Here is a 26640-nt window from a genome sequence, read left to right as displayed (position 1 = left end):
ATCATTGTGTGAATATGATGTGAACAAAAAATGTGAACAAGATGCTGGATCTACAAAAATAGGTGCCAGATTCAATCTGGGAGGTGCCAGGTCCAAATCTGCCTTACATCTTGCAGGCTCCAGGCCAGACTGATCCAGGATCAGCTGTAATGCTACTGGATACTGTATGCTTCCCAAGGAACAGTTCTAACTGTGTGTGTGTGTGCGTGTGTGTGTGTGTGCGTGTGTGTGTGCACTTCATTCAGAGAACTCGTCTCCAAGTGTCTTTCCAGAGCAGCGTTCCCTTTCTCATCCCAGGTTGGCCCCGGGGAGCCCAGAGAGCCGCCTCAGCAGGAAACTCTCTCCAGTGGAGATTTACTATGAGATGAGAACTCGAAGGAACTCTGCCTCTAGCTCTATCAGGTATACATTCACACCTGCACCACACCTACTGTCTGTCAAAAAATTGGGGAAGCAGCCCTATGAAACTGGAATTTGAAAATTTTAATCTGTGTGTGTGAAGATTTTTTTCTGTGTAATTTTTACCCAGCCCAAGCCACTCCTTGCCCCGAAGTGCATCAAATGTGGAGGGTCGGAGCGTTCCAGCCACTCCCCTCCTATCTAGAACTGCACCAATCAGCATTCACATGAGGTTTTATTTTTTATCTCATTCAGCTATAAACCATAAATCCACAAAACTCACACAACTGAGGGATTGTAGAAATTTATTATACAATGTCCAAATTATTTCAAATGAAGTCAATCAGCCAAGACATGTTTAGTGTCTAGAATTTACAAAACTGAACAAAAGTGTGTTGCATAGCTAAAAACAGTATTGACTGCCTGATTGTTGTTTTTACTTTTGTCTATTTTTATCAATAACCATATGTGTCAGAAACCACATTAGCAATATGTTTGAGGTCACTTAACAACTTAACACGTTTGCAGGGTGCTAATTATTGGGATATGAGCTCTGTTACTTGTTAGCTCCCGTGCAAAAAAAAAAAAAGTAAAACATTTCTTGGCTGATTGCCTACATTTGAGGTAAGGGGGAATTTGTGTAATATTTAATTTGATTTTTTTTTCCCAAAACTGTCCGTTTAATGGTTCATGGTTCATTAAATGGTTCATGGTTCATTATGGTTCATCATGGTTCATTACATTAATGAAGCAGTTTCGATTCAGATGTTGTGCTTATTAAGAATATGCATCTTTTTCTGACTGATTTTAGTATTCAAGCATCCATAAGATGTCCAGGTAACCACAGACAACAAAAAAAAGAAACAGAATTTGGCTTAAACTAATGCAGAGCTCTGGCTTACTTTTTTAGGTGCTGTACTGATGTTGCACAGCAATTTAGCATCATGCAGAGAACTACATTTTAAGATGTGTTTTATTATCCCTAAATATCTGAGGGAATCGGTAAGGTTTCATGTTGAATGAGTAGCGTAATGGGGACTGATATTTTTCAAGATTTTTATTTTGTTGTTCTGTTTTATAACATTAGGTTATGAAAAGGTACAAATACATATTTTCCCTGGGAAAACACAGTTGAAATGTAAAACTGTTGTTGTAACTCATTGTTGAGGATATATTTATATTGTTTGTTGATAAACAAAAAATGTACCTGCACAGTACCTTTTTTCTGACAGTGTATGTATTTGTAATTTGTAATAATGTAATTGATTTCTATAGGGTTACAAAAGCAGTAAAATGAATAAAAAGCAAACATTTTAGTGCAGTAGCCCAGCCTAACCAATTTTTTCTAACCAAATACAATAAATATCAGTCAAATCTACACATCTGTCCAATGCTGATTTTTAAAGTAACAATCTGCCAATACGGATATGTTTCCGATATCACTGTGCACCATTATCATTAACCGAAGAGATGGAGCTCCATTCAATACCTTTGGGTAGAAGTGGTTGTGATCGAACTATGGAACCAATCATCTGTTGACCTTGACCTCACTAATGCTAATCTAAGTGTAACATTGGGTGAGCAGATGAACTTCAACACTTTTTGAAGTCTTAATCTCTGCTGTTTCCACTTTATTTTATGTTGCAAGCTATTTGTACTGTTTGGTTCCTCTTGTATTATTCCTCTTAGGTACTCTTTGTGTTATCTGTAGTTGTATGCTTGTGTTAATATAAGAATTGCACAGTATTTCGAATGCTCTATATTCTGAATACATATGATAATAACTTTGACTTGACTTATGCTGATTTCTTTATAAATGCAGCACCTTTAGTCCTGTAACAAAATCTCTCGTTTCCCATCAGGTCCGATGTATCCAGCGGTGCAGTTCTAAAGTCATGGGGTGACAGTCCAGATGGTCCTCAGTTTGTGCAATTAGCATCTCTGGAGAGCTCTTCATCTTCTTCTGAGCGCCGTGGCTGTCCTTACAGTTCACGTGCTCGCCGCAGTAACAGCTCAGAGGCGTTGCTGGACCGTTCCAACCTTCCTGAGTCTGCACCCCCTCGAAATGGCATGCCGTCAAGAGCTGGACCCTATAAAAGTTCAGAATCCCTGACAGATGGAAAGCTCAGACAGATGTATCGTGGCAGTCCAGAGAGGCAGCTTGGTGGGTCTAAAGAGCAGCAGGGTCGTATGCGCTCATCAGTAGGCGGAAGAGGCAGTGGCCTGGGATATAACGAGATTTTAATGGACTACATTTGGGGCAAACAGCAGAAGCGGCCGGTACAGCCCCAGCAGCAGCAGCAGCCAGCAGGACGTATATGGCCTGATCTTTCCTCTTTTCCAGTGTCTGGTAAATGTATTTCATTACATAACTGACTAGATAACTAACTAATAACTAACTTTTACTGCTTTTGAACAACAGTTTTGCAAAGTACTACCAAAAAAATCCAATGAAGTTGGGACATTGTGTAAAACATAAATAAAAACAGAATACGATTTGCAAATCCTTTTCAACATGTATTCATTTGAGTACACTACAAAGACAAGATATTTAATGTTCAAACAGATAAACTTTATTTTTTGCAAATATTCACTCATTTTGAATTTGATGCCTGCAACACGTTCCAAAGAAGTTGGTCTTTTCCTTTTAACAACACTCAATAAGCGTTTGGGAACAGTGGACACTAATTGTTGAAGCTTTGTAGGTGGAATTCTTTCCCGTTCTTGCTTCATGTACCACTTCAGTTGCTCAACAGTCTGGGGTTTCTGTACTGATAGGGCATAAAAAATAGATTCTTGTTCTGTTAACTTACTATTCAAAATTTAATTAACTACTTTTTAAGGCAGCTCGACCACAACATTTTTTTAGTTGAAACAATTTTTTTTACAGTGTAGTGTCGCACTCTTGTTCCTATCTTGACCAGGCTGACCAAGGTAAGACTACAAGTCAAATTAAATCTTGTTTAATGCATTTTGTTAAAATATGGGTAGTAGTTAGCAGAAAACTGTACATGTTAGTGTTATGTTTCTCATAGCATTAAGTGATTGACAGTGCTGCGCAGCAGTGTCTTTTACAACCGCATTTTCAAAAAAGTTGGGATACTCTGCAAAATGTAAATAAAAACTAAATGCAGTACTGTACAAATGATTTAAACCCTATATTTAATTGAAAACAGCACAAAGACAACAAATCAAATGTTGAAATTGAGTAATTGTATAGTTTTTTTGAAGAATATATGCCCATTTTGAATTTGATGCCAACAACACGTTCCAAAAAAGAAGCAACAAAAGGCTGGTAAAGTATGACAGGGTAGAAAAAGAGCATCCCAGAGAGGTTTAGTCTTTGAGAAGTAAAGATGAGGAGGGGTTCAGCACTCTGAAAAATTGAATGAGCAAATACTGCAACTTTTTTTTGCAAAATTTCTAACGTTTCTCAATGGAAAAGAACTTGGAGATTTCATCATCTACAGTACATAATATCATTAAAAGATTCAGAGAATCTGGAAAAATCTCTGTATGTTAAGGACAAGGCCGAAAACCAGTATTGGCTAGTTGAGTCTTTGGGCTCTCAGACAGCACTGCATTTTAAACAGTCATGATTCTGTAGTAAAAATCACTGAATGGGCTCAGGACTACTTCTAAAACCACTGTCTGTGAACACAGTTTATCAAAGCATCCTCAAAGGCAAGTTAAAACTTTAAAATGCAAAGAAATCATGTATAAACTGGATCAGGGAATGCTGCCACCTTCTCTGGGCCTGAGCTCATTTGAAATGGAGGTGAAGTGGAAGTGTTCTATTATCTGACGATTCAACATTTAAAATTTGGAAATTATGGACACTGTGTCCTCCGGTCTAAAGGCCTCTCAGGTTGTTACTAGTGGCATGGGCACATCTGTGAACACACCATTAATGCTGAATGATATATACATGTTTTGGCAACATATGCTGCCATCCAGATGACGTCTTTTTTTTAGGGAAGGCCTTGCTTATTTCAGCAAGATAAGGATAAACCACATTCTGCATGTATTACAACAGCATGGCTCCATATTAAAAGATCCTAGGTGCTAAACTGGCGTGCCTGCAGTCCTGACCTGTCTAGACCATGAAAACATTTGATACATTATGAAATGAAAACTACAACAAAGGTGACCCAGAGCTGTTGAGCAGCTAAAATCCTATTACAAATTTCTTCTTCTTTCGGCTGCTCCCTTTAGGGGTCGCCACAGCGGATCATCTGCCTCCATCTTGCCCTATCCACTGCCTCCTCTACTTTTACACCAACCATCTCCATGTCCACCTTCACTACATCCATAAACCTTCTCTGAGGTCTACCGCTTCTCCTTCTACCCGGCAGCTCCATCTGCAACATTCTTTGACCAATATATCCACTATTCCTCCTCAACACATGTCCAAACCATCTCAGCCTGGCCTCTCTGGCTTTATCTCTAAACTGCTCTAAACAACTTCACTGTCCCTCTGATCTGCTCATTTCTAATCTTGTCCATCCTTGTCACTCCCAACGAAAATCTCAGCATCTTCATCTCTGCCACCTCCAGCTCAGCCTCCTGTCTTTTAGACAGAGCCACAGTCTCCAAACCATAGATCATAGCAGGACACACTACTGTCTTGTAAACCTTCTCTTTCACTCTTGCTGCTATCCTTCTGTCACACATCAGCCCTGACACCCGTCTCTTCCACCTACTCTCTACTCTCACCACAGATTACAATGTCATCTGCAAACACCATGGTCCATGGAGCCTCCTGCCTGACCTCATCTGTCAACCTTTCCATCACCATTGCAAACAAGAAGGGGCTCAAAGCTGATCCCTGATGTAACCCTACCTTCACCTTGAAACCATTTGTCACTCCAACTGCTCATCTCACCACTGTCTCACTATCCTCATACATGTCATTTTCAGCTACACCTGACTTCCTCATACAGTACCTCAGTTCCTCTCTTGGCACCCTATCATATGCCTTCTCTAGATCCACAAAGACACAATGTAGCTCCTTCTGACCTTCTCTGTACTTCTCTACCAACACTCTCAACGCAAAAATTGCATCTGTGGTACTCTTTCTGGGCATGAAACCAAACTGCTGCTCACTGATCTGAACCTCTCGCCTTAGCCTTGCTTCAACAACTCTTTCCCATACCTTCATGGTGTGGCTCATCAACTTTATACCTCTGTAGTTACTGCAGCTCTGCACATGACCCTTGTTCTTAAAAATGGGGACCAATACACTGCTTCTCCACTCATCAGGCATCCTCTCACTCTCCAGGATTTTGTTAAACAACCTGGTTAAAAAGTCCACTGCCTTCTCTCCTAAACATCTCCATACCTCCACAGGTATGTCTTCTGGACCAACTGCCTTTCCATTCTTCATCCTTTTTAAAGCTGCCCTCACTTCCACCTTACTAATTCTCTGCACTTCCTGATCCACTATCTCTCCCCCCGTTGGCTTCCTCTCTCTCTCATTTCCTCATTCATTAGTTCTTCAAAGTACTCCTTCCATCTACTCAACACTCTCTGTTCGCTCACTAGTACATTTCCCTCTCTATCCTTTATCAGCCTAACCTGCTGTACATCCTTTCCAGCTCTATCTCTCTGTTTAGCTAAACGATACAAGCCTCTCATACAGCTCATCATAGGCCTGAGCCTTTGCCTTTGCCACCATTCTTTTCGCTATGCGACTAGCCTCACAGTACTCCTGCCTACTTCCGTCATCTCTCTGGTTATCCCACTTTTTCTTAGCTGCCTTCTTCTTCTGAATACTCTCCTTGACTTCCTCATTCCACCACCAACTTTCCTTGTCTTCTTTCCTCTGACCAGACTAAACACTAAACACATTTTTGCCAGTTTCTCTCACCACCTTAGCTGTAGTTTCCCAGTCCTCAGGTAGCTCCTCACTGCCCCCAAGGGCCTGTTGCAATTTTTCCCTGAACTGCCTGCAACCATCCTCCTCCTTCAGCTTCCACCTAATCTAATCATTTGCTCTTTCTTCACTCTCTTCCTCTTCTTTGCTTCTAATCTCATTCTACATACAACCTCCCTATGCTGCCTTGCTACACTTTCCCCTGGTACCACTTTACAATCTTCAATCTCCTTTAGGTGGCATCTCCTGCTAAGGATATAATCCACCTGTGTGCACTTCCCTCCACTCTTGTGTGTCACCCTGTGTTCTTCCCTCTTCTGAAAATACGTGTTCCCCACAGCTATTTCCATTCTCTTTGCAAAATCTACAACCATCTGACCTTCTGCATTTCTGTCTTTCACACCATACATACCCAGCACGTCTTCATCCCCTCTGTTCCCTTCACCAGCATGTCCATTGAAGTCTGCACCAATCACTAATCTCTCCTCTCTAGGGAGACCATCTACCCCTTTCTTCCATCTTACTCCAAAATTCCTCTTTCTCCTCTAACTGACAACCAACCTGTGGTGCATATGAACTGACCACATTCAACATTACACCATCAACCTCCAACTTCAGGCTCATGATCCTGTCTGACACTCTCTTTACATCCAGAACACTTTTCCCAAGCTGTTCCTTTAGGATTATCCCTACTCCATTTCTCTTCCTATCTACACCATGATAGAACAGTTTGAATCCATATCCAATGTTCCTGGCCTTGCTTCCTTTCCATCTGGTCTCCTGGACACACAGAATATCTACCTTCCTTCTCTCCATCATGTCTGCAAGCTCTCTGCCTTTACCAGTCATTGTCCCTATGTTCAGAGTCCCTACTCTAACCTCCACACCTACCTTTCCTTCTCTCTCACTGCCTTCTAACCCACCTTCCTCCTCTCCTCTTTGATGGTTATTAAAAGAAGCAATGAAACACAGTAGTAAACATGCCCCCATCCCAACTGTTTTTAAATGTATTGTTGGCATCAAATTGAAAATGGGCATATATGTTTCAAAAAACAATAACATTTCTCAAAGTTTCTACCAGCTTTGCACCCTGTTTGGGAGTGATTTTTGCCCCCTTTTTCCTGGCAAATTTGCTGTAGGTTGTTCAGGGTCAATGATGCTTGTAGACCACAGTTTTCAAACAGTGCCACAAATTACTGACTGGATTAAGATCTGGAATTTGACTTGGGTCTTTGACTTGGCACATCTATATTTTTGTTGTGCAAACACTCCTGTCTTGAAGTTTCTCCACAGCTTTAGTTTTTTAACAGACAAAAGCAGGCTGTCGTGATATAGTCACTCCCATACTTTGCCATTGGAATGGTGTTTGTTGTTTAATGGGCAGTGATAGTGTAACGTGGGGGAGTAATGATGAGGAGGGAGATTTATTAGTGGCAAATTCAGAGTCAGGGTCAAAACGGTCCAGCCAACATGGAGACATTGGGAAACAGACATGACAAAAGAAACACAGACTCAATGCACAACGGAAGCCAGCAGAACAAATACCCAACAACACAAAACATACAATACACAGGTGGATAACACAGGTGAGAACAATCAAGAGTGGAGTCAAGAAACAAGGGGGCAGGACAGGGATGAATCAAACCAAAGAAAGCACATGGACAAGACCAAAACAAAACAAAAACACATGGAGGACTGGGAGGGGCCACTCGTGAGTTAGGTTCACATTGGCCAAAATGCTCAATTTTTCGCATCTGACAACAAAACCTTTATATTTTAGCTGAGTCATGTTGTTTTTTTGTTGTTTTTTTTTGTTTCTGGCAAACTACAGATGTGCTTTGATTTGTTGTTCCTTAATAATGGCTTCTGTCTAGCAATCCTTCCATTCAGGCAGGTTGTGTGCAAAACTCTAGATTGGTACCTTTGCCGGTGCACCTTTACTGAACACTGGTTGTTTCAAAGTAATAGTTGGCTTCTCTGCAGCTTCCCTCTATGTCTGAGTTTGAAAGCCTTGTCTGGGCAATGTCTAAGTAGTATGATGCAGCTTCCATTTCCTCACAGTTCCTCACAGGTCCAGTAGTGCCTATTGGAATTTCCAAACACTTTGTATATTATTTTATAACCTTTTTCTTATCTTCTGCATCTCCATAACTTTATCTTTGATTTTTTTAGAATGCTCTTCGGTCTTCATTTTCACAGCTTCCCTTTGGATTCATAACTAGTTTCATAGTTAGTCTGACCAGTGGTACTTGACTTAAGGTGGTCTTTTATCCAGAAAATGTTAACTTTTTTTAAGGATTCTTAGGTAGAGTGCAAATGTAAGCCAATTGTATCCTCATTTAGGACTTAGAGGTCCCACCATGCAGGGATTGAATGTTTATGGGAACACAATCACTTTAAATGTATTCATGTTTTTTTTTGTGGGCAGTCATGGGCTGGAGGTTAGGGAACTGGCCCTGTGACCGGAAGGTTGCTGGTTTGATCCCCAGTGCCGACAGTCCATGATTGAGGTGTCCTTGAGCAAGATACCTACCCCCAATTGCTCCCGGGTGCCGTGGATAGGGCTGCCCACCACTCTGGGCAAGTGTGCTCGCTGCACCCTTCTATGTGTGTATTCACTAGTGTGTATGTGGTTGTGTGTATGTTTAAATGCGGAGGTGGAATTTCCCCGTTTGTGGGATTAAAAAAATATCACTTAACTTACATTGTAGGTCAATCTTTTTGTTACTATTATTTTCCCAAATTTCTCCCCAATTTAGTCATCTCCCATTGCATCCGCTAGTTTGGACTCCTCCTATCACACAATGCTTTCAACCCTAGGAGGGCAAAGGCTAGCACAGGCTTGCTTCGAGACCTGTGAAGCATAACCTCGTCTTTTCGAACTGCCGCTAACGCAGCTTCATTGGACAACTGAATGCGCTTGCAAGGAAAATGCCAACCACCAGTTCTGTTACGTCAGCTTACAGATACCTGCGCTGACTAGCATCATCTAGCATTGAGTGATGGGGGAGAAGGGGGACCATCCTACCCACCCAGAGCGCAAGGCCCATTGTGCTCTCTAGGGGCTCCCAGCCACGGATGGCTGTAGCATCACCAGGGATAGATCTCCTGATGATAGGGTCAACGCTAAGATTGTAGTGCCACTCAGGAGCCCTGAGGGTTAGTCTTGTAAAGTAGAATGACACAGCACAAAATATCAAAGTGTCATTTGTGATACAGATGAATTTCAGGACTTTTAAGGGGTTGAATACTTTTGTAAGACATTATAAGAATACTATACTATATATATATATATATATATATATATATATATATATATATATATATATATATATATATATATATATATATATATATTATTCAGAATCAATAAATGGCACATTCTAAACAGATACAAATACAGATACAAATATAGTCAGAATCAGAATCACTTTATTTTGCTAAGTATGTTACACATACAAGGCATTTGTCTTGATAAGTGCACATATAAGACATCTGACATGCTAAACAGTCTATATATATGAACAGATCTCTACATATGGCAGGTCTGAGTAGATACGTGCTAAAAAGCTATTCTATACAGAATTACAGAACGATATGACTATTTACAATAATTTAACATCTGTATAGATGTACAAATAATCATGGTGTTACAGAGAACTTGTAGAATAATGTAATTCAGTAAGGAGTTATTAAGCAACCAAAATTAAAGGAATCTTAGAGACTCACCTGCCTTGCAATGGGTATCCATAGAAGAATGCAGACTGTGGGATATGTGGGTGTGTAGAGCAGGTCCATGGGGACAGACTGTGGCTTGTGCAGCAGGTGGTGTGTGGCACAGGGGCATGCCACCATGCCCCTTGGGGTTACTGTAACCCAGAGGCAGAGCACCTTCATCTTTTTTATGGTGTGAGTCCCACTGAAAGTTTTGTTAGGAAACATTTACCTTTTACTGTCTGTTAAGGCCACTTATTGACTGTTAATGCTAAAAAAATGGTAAAGGTTTAGCCTGGTAACCAATGTTCTGACCATGTAAGATAAGTAGTTAACAGCATCATTTTCAGCCTTCTTTTGTTTGACTTTTGACCTTCCCTCTTTTCCAGTGTCTGGCACCCCTCCACACTACAATGGTTTCTCCCATTCCCAAATCCACCTGGCTTCAGCCCCACCCCCTTACAGCCCCATGCTCATGCGGGACCAGCAGGCTGAACCTCGACGGGTTAAAGTCACTCGGACCAAATCCTGTGGACCCTTCATTCCACTCCAACAGCACCCCCAAGACCCAGTCCTCCTCTCCGCATACGAGCCCCCACACCCTTCCCCTGGCTCCACTGCCACTACTGAGCTGCCTGCTGCGTTTGCCCGCAGACTTGCACCATTCTCCCTCCCTTCGCCAGATGACTCCACACGCAGTCTGCACAAGGCACTGGCACTGGAGGGTCTGCGGGATTGGTACCTGAGGAACGCTCTTGGTTACAGTGCCCAGAAGGGGCATGACGGCCTACCCCTGCGCCACACACACCACCTGCTGCACCAGCCACAGTCTGTCCCCCTGGACCCGCTGTACACACACCCACACATCCCACAGTCTGCATCCTTCCATGGACACCCACTGCATGGCAGGTGAGTCTCCAAACTTTTTAAAAATTTTGGTTCCTCAAAATATCAGATTATCAATATATTATATATTGATGTATATAATATATAAAATAGCCAATTTCAAAGCTCCAACTAAGGCTAATTGATGTACCAAATATTTCCAATGTCTGATGAGTTTTTTTGGCATAAAAACCTGGGAAACATTTTGGACATTATGGTGATCTTAATATGTATTTTATGTGGGTTGATTTTCCAGAAGTTGCAGGTAGCTGTATTAGTTGCGTGACCCATCCTTGTTTCACAAGTGTGACTGCATTAAGCCTCATTACACAGCAATTTCAAACAATAAAGCTTGATAAAGCTAAAGTTGAATAGCATGGTGGGTAACTACTTTGAGATGAGGTTTGATTCTAATCTGAATCACCTCAACATATCTTGCAGTACAAGGAATGAATGAGACTAATATAAGAGGCAAATGTAATGCATTATTTCTTCGCTTACTGTAAAGGAAACCTCTGTAAAACAGATTTTGACTATTTCCAATTTTTTTTACTGTATTTTAATTCATTTTGCAGTACATTTTTCACCTGTGGCATTAACCCTAATAAGATCATTGTCTTAAGACATATGTAGTTATTGCTGAAAGGCTAAATATTGACATGTCATTTATTTTTACCATAATGCCCAGCCCTAACTGCAGTTAATAATTATTTCTGTAATTGATTAATCTGTTACATATTATTCAATGAATAAATTCATCTATTCCAACTGTGCAAAAAGTGGTTTCTACTTTTATGGTTCACTGAAACAATAGAAGCCTATTGTCCCCTACCCTTTCTGCACTGTATTGCACTGTATTGCAATCTGTCACACTGATTATACACTGCTCAAAAAAATAAAGGGAACACTCAAATAACACATCCTAGATCTGAATGAATGAAATATTCTCATTGAATACTTTGTTCTGTACAAAGTTGAATGTGCTGACAACAAAATCACACAAAAATCATCAATGGAAATCAAATTTATTAACCAATGGAGGCCTGGATTTGGAGCCACACACAAAATTAAAGTGGAAAAAACACTACAGGCTGATCCAACTTTGATGTAATGTCCTTAAAACAAGTCAAAATGAGGCTCAGTATTGTGTATGGCCTCCACGTGCCTGTATGACCTCCCTACAACGGCCGGGCATGCTCCTGTTGAGGTGGCGGATAGTCTCCTGAGGGATCTCCTCCCAGACCTGGACTAAAGCATCCGCCAACTCCTGGACAGTCTGTGGTGTAACGTGGTGTTGGTGGATGGAGCGAGACATGATGTCCCAGATGTGCTCAATCGGATTCAGGTCTGGGGAACGGGAGGGCCAGTCCATAGCTTCAATACCTTCATCTTGCAGGAACTGCTGACACACTCCAGCCACATGAGGTCTAGCATTGTCCTGCATTAGGAGGAACCCAGGGCCAACCGCACCAGCATATGGTCTCACAAGGGGTCTGAGGATCTCATCTCGGTACCTAATGGCAGTCAGGCGAGCTCTGGCGAGCACATGGAGGGCTGTGTGGCCCTCCAAAGAAATGCCACCGCACACCATTACTGACCCACTGCCAAACCGGTCATGCTGAAGGATGTTGCAGGCAGCAGATCACTCTCCACGGCATCCACGACTCTGTCACATCTGTCACATGTGCTCAGTGTGAACCTGTTTTCATCTGTGAAGAGCACAGGGCGCCAGTGGCGAATTTGCCAATCCTGGTGTTCTCTGGCAAATGCCAAGTGTCCTGCACGGTGTTGGGCTGTGAGCACAACCCCCATCTGTGGACGACAGGCCCTCATATCATCCTCATGGAGTTGGTTTCTAACCGTTTGTGCAGACACATGCACATTTGTGGCCTGCTGGAGGTCATTTTGCAGGGCTCTGGCAGTGCTCCTCCTGTTCCTCCTTGCACAAAGGCGGAGGTAGCGGTCCTGCTGCTGGGTTGTTGCCCTCCTACGGCCTCCTCCACGTCTCCTGGTGTACTGGCCTGGCTCCAGCAAACCTTCTTGCCACAGCTCGCATTGATGTGCCATCCTGGATGAGCTGCACTACCTGAGCCTCTTGTGTGGGTTATAGAGTCCGTCTCATGCTACCACGAGTGTGAAAGCACCACCGACATTCAAAAGTGACCAAAACATCAGCCAGAAAGCAGAAAGGTACTGAGAAGTGGTCTGTGGTCCCCACCTGCAGAACCACTCCTTTATTGAGTGTGTCTTGCTAATTGCCAATGATTTCCACCTGTTGTCTATTCCATTTGCACAACAGCATGTGAAATTGATTGTCAATCAGTGTTTTTGAGCAGTGTATTAACATTAAAGAAATGCTATGCTAAGTAAATGATGCCTCAACTTTTTCTCATAATCAATGTTGTCAATGACTAATTGATTTTGTCAACTGAATGTTGCAGTCCTAAAATAATTTGTATGTAGCTGCATAAATTCAAGACAGTACTTAAAACAGTAGGCAGTAGGCAGGTTTCCATCCAACAAGGTATTTTTAAAAAAAATTGACATATTAAAATATGTGATGAAGTTTCAGATGAAAATAGCAAATATTTGTAGAGCTTTAAAATATCGACAAATAACTTTAAATATTTTATTGCTTGCAAAATATACATAGCTTATGTTTTCCTTCCTTTTTTTCTTCCTAAATGCATTTTCTTTTTGCATCAGATCTGTGGAGCTTTCTCTCTACCCAGAACCATTCCCCTCCCAGGAGAATGTCCAAAAAGAGTCCAGCTCGGACCCTGCTGCACCAGGAACACTGGTCTAATTCCAGCTGACAATAAAAAACATCCATATTGTTATCTGAAATCACTCAAGATAAAAGGAGAAGGTTCCAGAAACAACATGGAGCTCAGATTTTATCGTCAGGACCATAAGGAACAGTGATGAGTTTGGTCATAAGGTGTTTTGCCCTACCATACAAATATATATATGTATACTTATGGAATAATATTATATTGCAGAGATACATTTGCATATGATTTGGGCATTACAAAATACAAAGCTCATCCTCTTTTCATCTTCAGATATATATTTTCGCAAAATATATAAATTGTATGTATCCAGAATTGCTATTTTGTAAGTAATATGGTTTAGGTGAAGTCATCTAAAAAAAGAGATATAAATCTATATAGAATTTAATGAACTCATGCATTTAAATGTATAATAACAGCTGTGAATGTGTAGCATACCTGTTGGTTTATATATCTATATATGTAGCTATTAAAAGTTCGATGTACTATTGAACACAATCTGTAACAGAGAGAACCTCAATAATAGGGGAAAAGAAAAAAAGGGAAAATGAAACATATGAAACATAACAGGCTGACAGTTTAAGCACGAATGCTTACTACGGATGTCCTGATCCAGCTTCTTTGTGTTTTCATAGATAATACAACATATAACGTAATTAAGATATCATTGCTGTCCAGAAAGAAACAAGTATCTCTAATTTTTGCAACTTTTAGTTTTCTGCATAATTTGTAAGGCAGCAGAAGAACGGTTTTGCCCTTTCCTGTTCTTTGTTTCTATTTTGTACTTGTTTTTCTTTGGACAGTAATGGTATGTTCCAATTAATACTTCAGTAAAATAACTTTTTTTTAGTGCATGCATGATGTGACATTCTGGACTCATGTGTTTTGTATTTTTCGAAAACCTTTTTTAATAACCATTTTATAGTGTGCATATTATTCACTTGTGTTGACCTACCTGCTTATTTGCATACAATCTTTAATATTCTGCAGCAAAATCACTTCATTTTTTTATATGAATCATTCTAATGAATTGGTTCATCAAACACACTTTGGACTTTTAACTGACTTAGACTTTAGATTAAAATCCTTTTTACTTTGAATGGCCTCAAGCCTTAATGTTTATTTTAGTAAAATAAATGATTGAACATTCCTTTAGTCACTACCAAAACAATCAACACTAGTGAAACTTTAACAAATGTTTCAGTAGAGCTGATTTTAGCTAATTTTGAGCATAAATCAAAATGCTCTGCAGTACATGAGTAATAGACATAGCTTTGAACAGTTTTGCACACATAAAAAATATTAAATATTTTATTAAAACAAGACTGTATAGCACATGTATTTCAAAACAACAGGATTTTGCTTTTATGTAGCCAAGACAGGTATGCATTTCCTGCTCTAAAATACAGGGCTGTTACTAAAATAAGGCTCTACCTATGGACTAAAACTTTTTGTGTATTGATTTTCACAAGATGCAATTTAGGGATTAGCGTTTATTTAGCTTACTACTATCTCAACGCCTTGGTTTAAAATAGATCATAACATAATCCTTGTAAATTTCTATGGTCTGAATACCTAGTAGTTTTTTAATGTACTGCATGCCTGCAGTTTGAACCATATATATATATATATATATATATATATATATATATATATATATATATATATATATAATTTTATATATTTATTTTTTTGTGGATAAAATTCTTAATACGGTGTTATTTCATACTGGGCTAAAATTCTGGCGCTAGTATACTCCTTTCTCTTCTTTTGAAGGCATTGTTTCTGCTAAATGTTGGTTAAAAGTGGAAGCAGAGTGTCTGGGAAGCCAGAACATTTCTGCTATTTGTTTTATTTTCAACCAGTTGTGACTGAAATATTTTTGATTGTTTCTAGTGACATATTGATGGTAAGTGGCAGAAAACAGATTTGATGGCTAACAGTCACTCACTCATATTTTACGTGACTAACTCGAACTGGCACATGTTAGTTCCTTTCTGAAAATGTAATATAGCTGGCATAGCATGCTCCATTCAAATTTGCCTATATCAAGGTGCAAAGGATCAGGATCAGGACATCCCTAATTCTTACATATATGGCATTTGCAAAAATATTCAGACACCTTACAAGTTCAACATTTTCTGGAATACAAATGATTCATGCTCTTATTTTACTCTTAAGCATTTTATTGTAAACTCATATACTCTAATAATATACATAACACTGTGCAAAACAGGTATGCCCCTCAAAAGACTTAAAGCTCTTAGGACAGCACAAGGTGGCATTTTTATACCACAAGTATTACTTGCTGCAGACAAAGAAATTTTATGTGTAGTTATTTCTAATGGTGTCATTTATAATCCAGAGCATGTTGCTAAGGGGTTTGAATACTTTTTCAAGGTGTTTTATTTCAAAAAATGTAAAGACATTGGGACTTAATAGAGATGGATTGGTTCCTTCCCTGCTAAAGTGGTGTCAGGCTGTTTTTTTTGCGGACTCCGGTAAGTTTGCGCCAGACAAATGTAGCGGGTATTTTTTTGCCCTACTGCTTTATGAAAAAGAAAAATCTGACATTTTGACTTGCCTACATTATGCATTGTTTGTGAAAGGAAAAAGTTTACAGAATATCATGCATTAACTGTAATTTAGTTCCTAGGCCGATTCTATGTTTGGAAAACCAGCCCTTAGTACAGTTGCTGTTTTTCGTTATTGCAAACTTAAAGAGTCTAAATAACTGAATGTAGACTCTGCTATTGGGACCTCATTTGATAATCAAAGAAAAATGAATGAAATAAATTACCTCAATATATGTGAACAAATTATCTCAGTTCATGCATTGAAATTGTCAGTCTTTGTCATATATGACACGCTATTGTGTAATGCAAAAAATTGGTGCTTATTGTATTCAGGAAAGGTTTAGATGTGCTGTTGGGCTGTTCACACAGTGCATAGTCCTGAGCTGCCTGAAGCTTAAGAAGGCTCATTGCCAGCTTAGCTTATGGTTACCTGCATTTGATTAGCCTGAGCAAAGCTTTAACTTTGTGCTGAATCTTTACTCTTAAATACTTTTCAGAAAATTTGTAACTAATTTGACTGTTACAGATTCTGCATTTCTGTTAGCATACTGCCAGTGGCAAAACTAATACCATGTTTTCTGGGATGTCTGTGGCTAATCCAAAAATGCTAACCTCCAGGGAATGGCTAGCCAGCATTGTACAAGGATAAGGCTAGCCCAATGCCTGTGGTGATCTCCGTATAAAACCAGAGCTAATACACACTTGTCCTTCAGGGATTGGATTCTCAAAGCTTCATGAAGGTAGTAATTCTGGGCTAAAACAATTAAAGAGAAGGTGGCCTTTCAGCTTTTTTTTGCTATCAGTGACAGATAGCATTGCAGTGTATGTAGAGCCAATGAGCACTGAATGAGGCAGTCTGTTTTCATGGTTAATCATTACCATCATTAATCATTAATCATTAAACACTGATATATTGGTATATTGTTTATTTTATTTAAATGCACATGTAAACACAAATGCTCTATATAGATTAATAAAGAAAAAACTGTGAAAATAATCGTGACATACAGTTAAATAACAATGATCACACAAGTGTAATAGACAAGTTTTTATTATTATGTTTTGACTTTGAATTTACATGAGATATCTGATTATAGAGGTAAAGTTACATTTAACCATGACATTTTATAGACTGGACAGTGCCAACAAAGGACGATTGTTAGACTTCTGTCAGCTAACAGTTGACCCTCATCTGCAGGAAAAGTTGTACTCAAACACACAGCAAAGACTACAGTTGATGGCCGATGGGTGTCTGGAAAGGAAATAACTGTGTAGCAGGAGATGGCAGTAGTCTGCCATTAAAAGAAAACTGCAAAGCTGATGAGCTCAACAGATAACTATGAACGTACAGGGTTTACCAGTGGTTCCATGGTTACCATGGTTCACTGTAAGCTAAGCTTATTGTGTAAAAGAAAAGTGTTTTTAAAAGTTAATTAAATGACTAAGGAATGCTTTATTTTATGTTAATGTGTTAACGGAACCTTTGGAACTCTTGTGTGTTTCAGTTGGCCAAAACAGTGCTGACAGTTACTCACTTTGGGACACACCAGGGTCCTTTGTGACTGGCAATTAGGAATTTGGCCAATTATTCAATCACCATTAGCACTTGCTAAAGTATTGTATGTTGACAAAGTGGCAAAATTAGACTAGCCAACAAACTATACAGATAGAATTCAGTTACTTTACTAGCTCAGACCTCCAGTGACAGTTGAGGAAGAACGAGAAAGAAGGAACAGCTCAATCTATAAGCTGCTTTCCAAAGCCTCACTTTACGTGTGTGAATTTGTGAAACTGATCAGGTTTTCGTATTAAACCCATGTTTCAATCAATTTACCTCAGTTAAGGGATATTTCTAAAATGCTAGGTAGCTGCTCAGTGGTAGTCGGTCAGGCACTAAAAAGACTTTGTGGAGCGGGGCTGTGGTAGGGAGCCAATGATGAAAGATCCCTGAGTTATCACTCGACATTGGCATACAAAAGTGCAAGAATCTCTCATTTTAAATAAATAACATTGTCTTTTATTTTTCAGTTAATAGTAAATTTCTGTAGGATATAAACAAATGCATAAACTTATTATTATAATAAGTTGAAAGCCTCTTTAAAGCTAAAAGTGAAAATGCAATCCCTTCAGTTAAAATATGATTAAAAGTAATTTTATTTCCTTCACTATGGAAATGGTTTGGGAAGTCTAAACACTTTTCTCTTTGGCTTTTCCCATCTCAGGCTCAGTGGTAAGCACTTTTGTGAGCAGCCCAGCCAAGTAGCTGAATGTGCTGTAAGAAAGAGTCTAATGGACAGCAGTTAAATAAACATTGCATTATGTGTTACTAAACTGAAGAATGATATAAGCAGGTCTTATGCCAGCTCTTCATGTGTACTATTGTTAGGGGCTCATTATAGTTTTTATTATTTTAACATCTTTTTTAGTTATTGTGTAGTTATTGTGTAATTTTTCTTTTTGTTTTTAGATTTTTTTTGCAAACTTTTACCTTGTTCATCTTGGTTTTTCCTTTAACTGTTTAAACATCTAAAGATTCAAGCTGCGTTTATGTGATTCCATTATGCGCAGTCCTTACTTCTTTAAGGCACCACTGTTAACTATGTTTAAGTGCAGTATTACAGACAAAGCCAGTTGATAATTCAGTAGCTTGAATTATTATTATTATAATTATTCATTTGTTTTGCTTACTGTTTTGCCCCTGATGTTCTGTGAAGACAGAAGTGTTTTAATGCATTATTCCAGTGGCTGCCAGTCCACAATGCAAAATCCTGCTGTAATAAACCTGTTTCAGCTTACATAATTGACCTATCCATACTGTGCACTTTTATAGCAACTGTTTATAGCTACTTTTGCAGAGTACAAGTTGGTCAAGCTTTGAATGCTGAGAAAAACTCCATTCAACCAAAAGAGAAACTGTAGCATAGTTTGTTTTAGATTGTTGAAGTTTCAGATGCTGCACTGAGTGTGTTATTTTAGTTTGGTTATATATAACAAATTATATATATATATATATATATATATATATATATATATATATATATATATATATATATATATATATATATCATCATTGTTGTCATTAACCGCTTGGTCTAGATAGGGTCAGGTTAGCAGTTGAGAGAGCAGAGAATCCCAGACAACCCTGTCCCCCGCAACTTCCTCCAGCTCATTCTCAGGGACCCCAAGCCGCTCCCAGGCCAACTTATATAAGATATAATCCCTCCAGCGGGTCCTAGGACAACCCCGGGGTCTTGTCCCGCTAGGCTGTGCCTGGTCCACCCCTACCAGGAGGCGGCGTCCCGGGGGCATCCGGATCAGCTGCCCGAATCACCTCAGCTGGCTCCTCTCAATGTGGAGGAGTGGCAGCTCTACTCCGAGCTCCTCCCGGATGGCTGAGCTCCTCACCCTATCAAATAGAGTGTAGCCCGCCACCCTGCAAAGAAAGCTCATTTCCGCTGCTTGTATTCGCGATCTCGTTCTTTTGATCATTACCCACAGCTCATGACCATAGGTGAGGGTCGGGATGTAGACCAACCAATAAACAGAGAGCTTTGTCTTATGGCTCAGCTCCCTCTTCACCAATACAGTCCAGTGCAGTGACCGCATTACTGCTGCCGCCTGTCCCAGCCTGCGGCTGATCTCACGATCCCTCTTCCCATCATTCGTGAACAAGACCCCAAGATACTTAAACTCCTCCACCTGGGGCAAGTCCTTTCCCCTTAACTGGAGTGGGCACACCATCTTTTTCTGGGCTAAGACCATGGACTCAGACTTGGAGGTGCTGATCCGCATACCAACAGCTTCACATTGCAAACCGCTCCAACAAGCACTGGAGGCATCCATGCGATCCAGCCAAAAGAACATCATCTGCAAATAGCAGAGATGCCACCCTCTGGCCTCTACACATAATGCCCTCCTGACCCTGGCTACACCCTGACACTCTGTCCATGAATATCACGAACAGGAATGGAAACAGAGCACAACCCTGGCAAAGTACAACGCTAACAGTGAAAGAGTCTGACTTAATCCTGAGTACACAAACACAGCTCTCATTCCGGGAATACAGAGATTGAATGGCCCGGAGTAGTAGCCCCGGCACCCCATACTACCCCATACATATAAGTCTTTTTCTGTGGCTTCACCAAACTCCTCCCATGCTCTGGATTTTGCTTCTGCCGTTGTGACTGCCACCTTTTTTGCCTGTCGGTATCTATCTACTGAGTCGGGAGTCCTTCGGGCCACCCAGTCCCTAAAGGCCTCATTCTTCAGCTTGACAGCTTCCTTCACCACCGGTGACCACCAAGTTTTTAGCCAGAAAAAGTGTTGTGGTAGCTTTCACAGTGGAGGTTTTGAACGGGGTCCATTCAGACTCCATGTCCCCTACCTCCTCCGGGACATGAGAAAAGCTCTTCCGGAGGTGGGAGTTGAAATCATTCCAAACCTTAACACTGTTGATAATCAACCATGTTTCACAACATAGTTTAGCAAATTTGAACATCTGTACATAATCGATAAGGGCCTACCAAAATTAAATGTGTCCAATGTTATGCTGTATTTTCTCATTAGGTTGAATGGGATTTGTGCCGAAGTCCTGTAAATCTTGTCCAATCAAACAACAGTAGCTACAAAAGAATGCATTTGTGTGTGGAGCTTGGATAGGTCACTTGTAAAGTGAGCTTCAGTAGAAAATAATACTAAAATATGTGTGTGGGGATGGCAGGTTTTGCACTGAGAACTGCTGCGTTACTCAATAAAGAAAGAAGGTTTAAGTTCAAATGATGAGTGTTGAGTACTTCTGGTTTATGTAGGCTTTTAGAAAAGTGAAAAATATTGTTTCTTATACTGTTGCATTTTATTTTAGCAATGTGTGTGGTGCCTCCAGCTAGTTTAACATAAACATGATGACCAAACAGCTGTGCATTGAGAATCTGTTTTTGTGTAGACTTATGTTTCAGTGACTGTCTTTACTGTATGTAAATATAAAATGAAAAATACATTTAGCAACTTGAATAAAAACAAAAATTATATTGTATATTTATGTATGGACCAGATTTTGTATACATATTTATTTGCGTAAGACATGCATTGTATCTACACCAGCAGAATGGATGCTTAAAGGCTAATGATTTGGAATGATCTGGTTCGGCTTTAACCATGCTGCAGGGTGGCTACTGTTTTACTATTTTTTTCAATCAGAAATACTTTATGTTGTTTTTCCATTAAGCTGTTATATTATTTCTGGTTTTCATTAAATCAAATGGACTAATGTGTAGTCTATACATTATCTGTATGGGGATATATTCATTCATAATAAAGATTCATTATGCAGTATTTTGTTTATTCTGATAAATTCTCTTAGAAATACTTACCAGCCAGTTCAAAAATAGGTTGCATGTTCCAACTCCAAAAAGCCCCAAAGGAACAAATAAATTGCAAAATTACTCTAATACTCTTAATTTTACTACTAACCTTTGTTGGAAAAAAAGGTTGAAATTCTTGAGGTGCCCAGCAGAAAATTGTACAATCAAAACTAAACCAATTTTCCCTGTGGTATCTAGGTAGATACAGCCCAGCAAGGTCTAACATTAGTTAGGACTTGAGGGGCTGAACTGAAGTCCTAATGTGTCAGATTAACCTTTAATATAATTAGGAACTGACAGTGGATTTCCAGTGGGTGGGACATCATACAGTGTAGTGTACAGGGCTAATGGCTAATGCAACTAACAAATGAAGACTTAAAAGCAATACATTTGCATTGTGCAACCAGCATGCTTAAAAGATCACACACTTGCCTTAAATTGTGTTGAGCTGCCAAGTAATCTCAAATAGACTTGCTTATGTGGGTTTTCAGACGTGGATTTTTCAAAAAGTCTAAAAAGTGAAAATTCAGCTGTGGGGGAGGAGGTGTAGTTGAGAGTCTCATGCAGAACGGAGAGCCAGTCACACTGAACCAGCAGGCTGCGTAGCTGATGTTCACATGTGTGGGCATTTCTGATAGCTTGTTTGTAGTCATGTCTTTTCTCAGCAGGTGGGCAGAGACTAGAGAGTGAAGGAGAGGCCAAGAAGAGGATTGGACGCTTACACGTATGTTTGCTGAAAACCATCAGTGGTCTAGCTGTGGCCATCATTGCAATCTCAATGATGACACAGAGGCCAGGACGACCCATAGGCCTTTGTGGAGCTCTCAGAGAGACACTCTGTCTACTCCCCTACTAACAGAGAAAGCCCAACTTGCTGCCCAACAACTCCCTGCTCAGTTGCCCTAAGTGTTCGCACAGCAGCTCCACGACTCCTGCAGGAGGTAGTTTCTGTCCAAGGAACGTGACTCAGAATATGTCCATGATCTTGTGGTAACTGGAGAAATTCATCGCTCATCTGCTAGAGGAGACAGCGGCATGGGTCCAGTGCCACCTACCGGAGTCGCTGAAAGAATCCACCAAACAGGCTGAGGCACACATGGTGGCGACTCCCTAAGCAGCAACCTTTTTCTTCTAGTATGCATCATGCCATGAATGTCAGCTTGTAAACCCTCCAGCCATGCCAAAAGCACCATTGCGTCCACTTACTTTAATCTAGGTCCCCTTAGAAAGATTTGATATGGACCTCATCAAACCATTAGACAGGAGTGTGTGAGGGTACTGCTTTTTTTACGATTGTGAATTATGCAACACAATACCTGGAAGCGATGCCTCTCCACAACATCTTAGCATGTAGTGTTGAGTCTTCCAAGTGATCTCCTGAGTTGGGATCCCAACAGAGATTTTGACTACTCGGGACACTACTTTCATGCAATGCTCTTATGTGAACTATAAGAACACACTCTCATTTGGGTTGTTTGGAGCTCCAGCTGCGTTTCAGCTCAGCCTTGCACTGATCCTCAGCATTTGGATCTTGGGCATCAGCTTCTCATGCCACATAGCATTAGGTAAGCTAAAGCTGTGGGGTTTAGTCCATGTTATGACCCCATGGGTAAGCCTAGGGGAAAAGGGGGCCAGTAACATGATGTCTGCAGCACGAACCAGGAAGGAACAAGACACGAATAGTTTAGCATCTTTTGTTCCATTTATTACACTCCGCTCAGGCTATGACATAAAAACAATCCCCCATAAAAACAATCATTAATATATACAATATTTAAATTTACAGGCTTGCTGTCAAAAGAAAAACAGAATTCTGGACCCAGACGGCGCCAAAGGAAAGAAATAATCAAAACAAACAAACAAAAACTACCCTAGCTCTTTGATTTGTTTCCTCAACTAGCAGCACAAGAAGAAGAAAAAAAACTAACTACACTTGTCTTCCCCATCACATAACATAAATACACGGGTTGGTGCCCGTCCCTTACCTAAGGTGTCTATACATTGGGCTGCTACGTGATGTGATATGTATGAGCGCACCCATCTACCCTCTCCAGAACCCCAAGAAAACACAGCAACGTAAGAGAGAGGGAGAGAGAGAGAGAGACAGTATAGACAGCTGTAATGCAGGAAAGCCAGCAGGACTAACAGTGCAAGGCACTTAAACTTCAGCTGTCCTAAACTGGGCCACTTGACTAACGCAGACACACACAAAACAGCACCAACGAAAGCAACACCCAGCTCATCTGTCTGCTACAACAACTAGGAACACGTGAAAACAGCTTGGAGCACAGGGATAACGCCAGCCTCCTCACGAGCTTTGTCGGTCTTCCTTTAAAGTCCAAGTCCTTCCTCCAGGGCCAGAACTCTGCTTGGTGATTGGCCGATGTGGGGTATGTGTCCTCTAATGATGACTGACACTGCAACCAACCTGTAGTGGAGATAGTGAGCAAACAAGGGAGGAGACATACGGAAGCAGTCTAGCCAGAAAGAGAGAGAGAAAGAGAAAAATGAAAAATAAAAACACCGGCCAGAAAAGCCCCCTTACCCACGTAACACACCCACGTAACACGCCCACCCCAAAAAGCCAACCTGTTGGCAAAAAAAAAACTAGAAATAAATAAATCAAGAAAACATTTACACCCTAGAGAGAGCATCAGCAATTACATTGTCAGCTCCTTTCTTATATCTAACATCCGAATTATAGTCCTGTATAATCAGAAACCATCTCATAAGCTGACGGTTTTGGTTGTACATCTAAGACAAAAACACAAGGGGATTGTGATCAGTGAAAGTTACCACAGGCAAAGAACTTGAACCTAGATAGACCTCAAAATATTGTAATGCTAACACTAACACTAGTGCCTCTTTTTCAATGGTGGAGTACCCAAGTTTATGCTTGTTGAATTTTCGAGAAAAATAACAGACTGGGTGATCCACCACAGTGTCATCCTCCTGAAGTAACGGAGCTCCAGCCCCAACCCCACTTGTATCCACCTCTAATTTAAAAGGCTTAGCAAAATCAGGGGCTCCAAGCACAGGAGCAGAACACAACAAGGCTCTTGACAAACAGGTGACCAACTGAAAGAGGATGAGGGACTCAATAAAGCAGTCAAGGGTTTAGCCACAGTAGAAATATTCCTACAAAAACTACGGTAATAGCCAACCATCCCTAACCGTAACCCGTAACTCATGTCTCGTTTTGGGAGCGGGAAACTGAATAATGGCAGTAACTTCCTCTTCTAGAGGCTGGACTTGTCCATGACCAATCTGTTTACCCAAGTAGGTTATAGTAGCCTGAGCAAATTCACATTTGGCTAGATTCAGTGTTAGATTGGCCTCTGCCAACTCTGCCAAAAGACTGTTTCCAGTGAATCCAAGTGGCTTCTCCAGTCCATGGACCATACGACTACGTCATCTAAGTAAGCAGTACACTTGGGAACATCAGCAAAAACAGTATTTACCAACCTTTGAAAAGTAGCAGGTGTGTTTTTGAGGCCAAATGGCATCACAGAGTGTTACGAATAACATAAACTTTGTGGTTGTTTTTTTTTTTTTATTATTATTTGCCCTTATGTCACACACAGCGTAGTAACCACTGGTTAAACTGAAAAAATGAATGAAGATACAATATTCAGAATCAGAATCCAGATAAATATACACCCTATAGTATAAACCATTTGAATCAGTCATACTTAAGGACATGCTAGATTAATAACAAATTTCCGAAATTTAAATTCAGCATTTAAACAGCATTTACAATTTCAAATAAAGGTTTTCAGTCTAATAAACCGCCAATACACTTAACTTATAAATCTTTACCTCCAAGCATATGAAAAAATACACATAATATGAGGATGTTACAGATCTACACACAAACTTAAACCAAACTCGCACATCTCACGAACATTCTAATTGAATACAGCGACGTATCCCATTTGAAACACTCAGGCAGAAAACATACACAATCCAACAGATGATTTAACATAAAACCGAACCACTTACCACGTTGGGGCAATGTTATTTGCCTTTTTTAAGTGTAATTTAAGTGCATTTAATTCCGCTCAGTTCGTTTATAGCCGTCCCAGCTACATGCAAGCCGTCTTTTTCTTCTCTTACTCGCCCGTCAGAAATGCGAGCACGTAAACAAGCGCGAAGCACTCTAGTGGAAAGGAGTGACACCAACACAGAGTATTGTAGGAGCATGTCAGGAGTAACAAAAGCTGACAACTCAGAAGCTCTAGCAGTTAATGGAACTTACCAATATTCTTTTAGCAGATCTAATTTAGTCACAAAATGAGCAGAACCAACATTATCAACACAGTTGTCAATCTGCGGCAAAGGGAATGAGTCTGGAACTGTTACGCCATTTAGTTTCCTGTAATCTGTACATAACCTAAACGTGCCATCAGGTTTTGGCACGAGCTAAAAAGGGGAGCTCCAGGGACTGCAATTTCGTACAGTTAACTTATGCTCCAACAAATATTCTACTTATTTACGTATTATTTCATGCTTTGTAGCATTAGCCCAATAAGCATGTTGCTTTATTGGGTGGTCAGTCTTCACTTGAATATCATGGTCAAGAACACTGTTTTGTTTTGGTATATCACAAAAAAGAGATGAATACTGGGTAATAAAGTTGAGTCAGGGGAATCTAGCTTGGACAGTAGTTCTGAATTTGGCAACCTAGCTTCTAACCGGGTGGCGAAACGGAACTCTAACCCGTCATTCTCTTCAAATGAGCTGTTATAGGTTGCACCAGCTGATACAGATACAATCCCAATTCCAATGAAGTTGGGACATTGTGTAAAACATAAATCAAATCAAATTTATTTGTTTTATTTACAACGGATGTTGTCACAAAGCAGCTTCACAGAATTCCAGATAAGACAGTTTTAACAAGAATGTAAAAAATGTGGCAAGGAAAAACTCCCTCAGAACTGAGGAAGAAACCTTGGGAGGAACCAGGCTCACCAGGGGGACCCATCCTCCTCTGGTCAAACTACCTACAACTGATTATACTACTAATATTAATAGCAGTA

General features: G+C 40.2%; 1 protein-coding gene across 6 annotated transcripts in view; it reads left to right on the top strand.

Moving 5' to 3' along the window:
- The window catches only part of ccdc120 (coiled-coil domain containing 120), a 63411-nt gene extending 48137 nt beyond the window's left edge, over positions 1-15274 (top strand). For 5 of the 6 annotated variants that reach the window (XM_017725182.2, XM_037532052.1, XM_037532051.1 and 2 more), the window contains 5 exons: positions 246-402; positions 530-631; positions 2262-2749; positions 10378-10897; positions 13580-15274. In XM_017725182.2, the coding sequence (XP_017580671.1) occupies positions 246-402; positions 530-631; positions 2262-2749; positions 10378-10897; positions 13580-13679 (1367 nt within the window). In that variant the 3' untranslated portion in view covers positions 13680-15274. The remainder of the gene's footprint in view (positions 1-245; positions 403-529; positions 632-2261; positions 2750-10377; positions 10898-13579) is intronic. The other variant, XM_037532053.1, reaches the window with a different exon arrangement.
- Positions 15275-26640: the final 11366 nt, after the last annotated feature.

The sequence above is a fragment of the Pygocentrus nattereri genome, chromosome 21 (genome assembly GCF_015220715.1).
Source record: "Pygocentrus nattereri isolate fPygNat1 chromosome 21, fPygNat1.pri, whole genome shotgun sequence".
NCBI lineage: Eukaryota > Metazoa > Chordata > Actinopteri > Characiformes > Serrasalmidae > Pygocentrus > Pygocentrus nattereri.
This window is presented reverse-complemented; position numbering and strand designations above follow the sequence as displayed.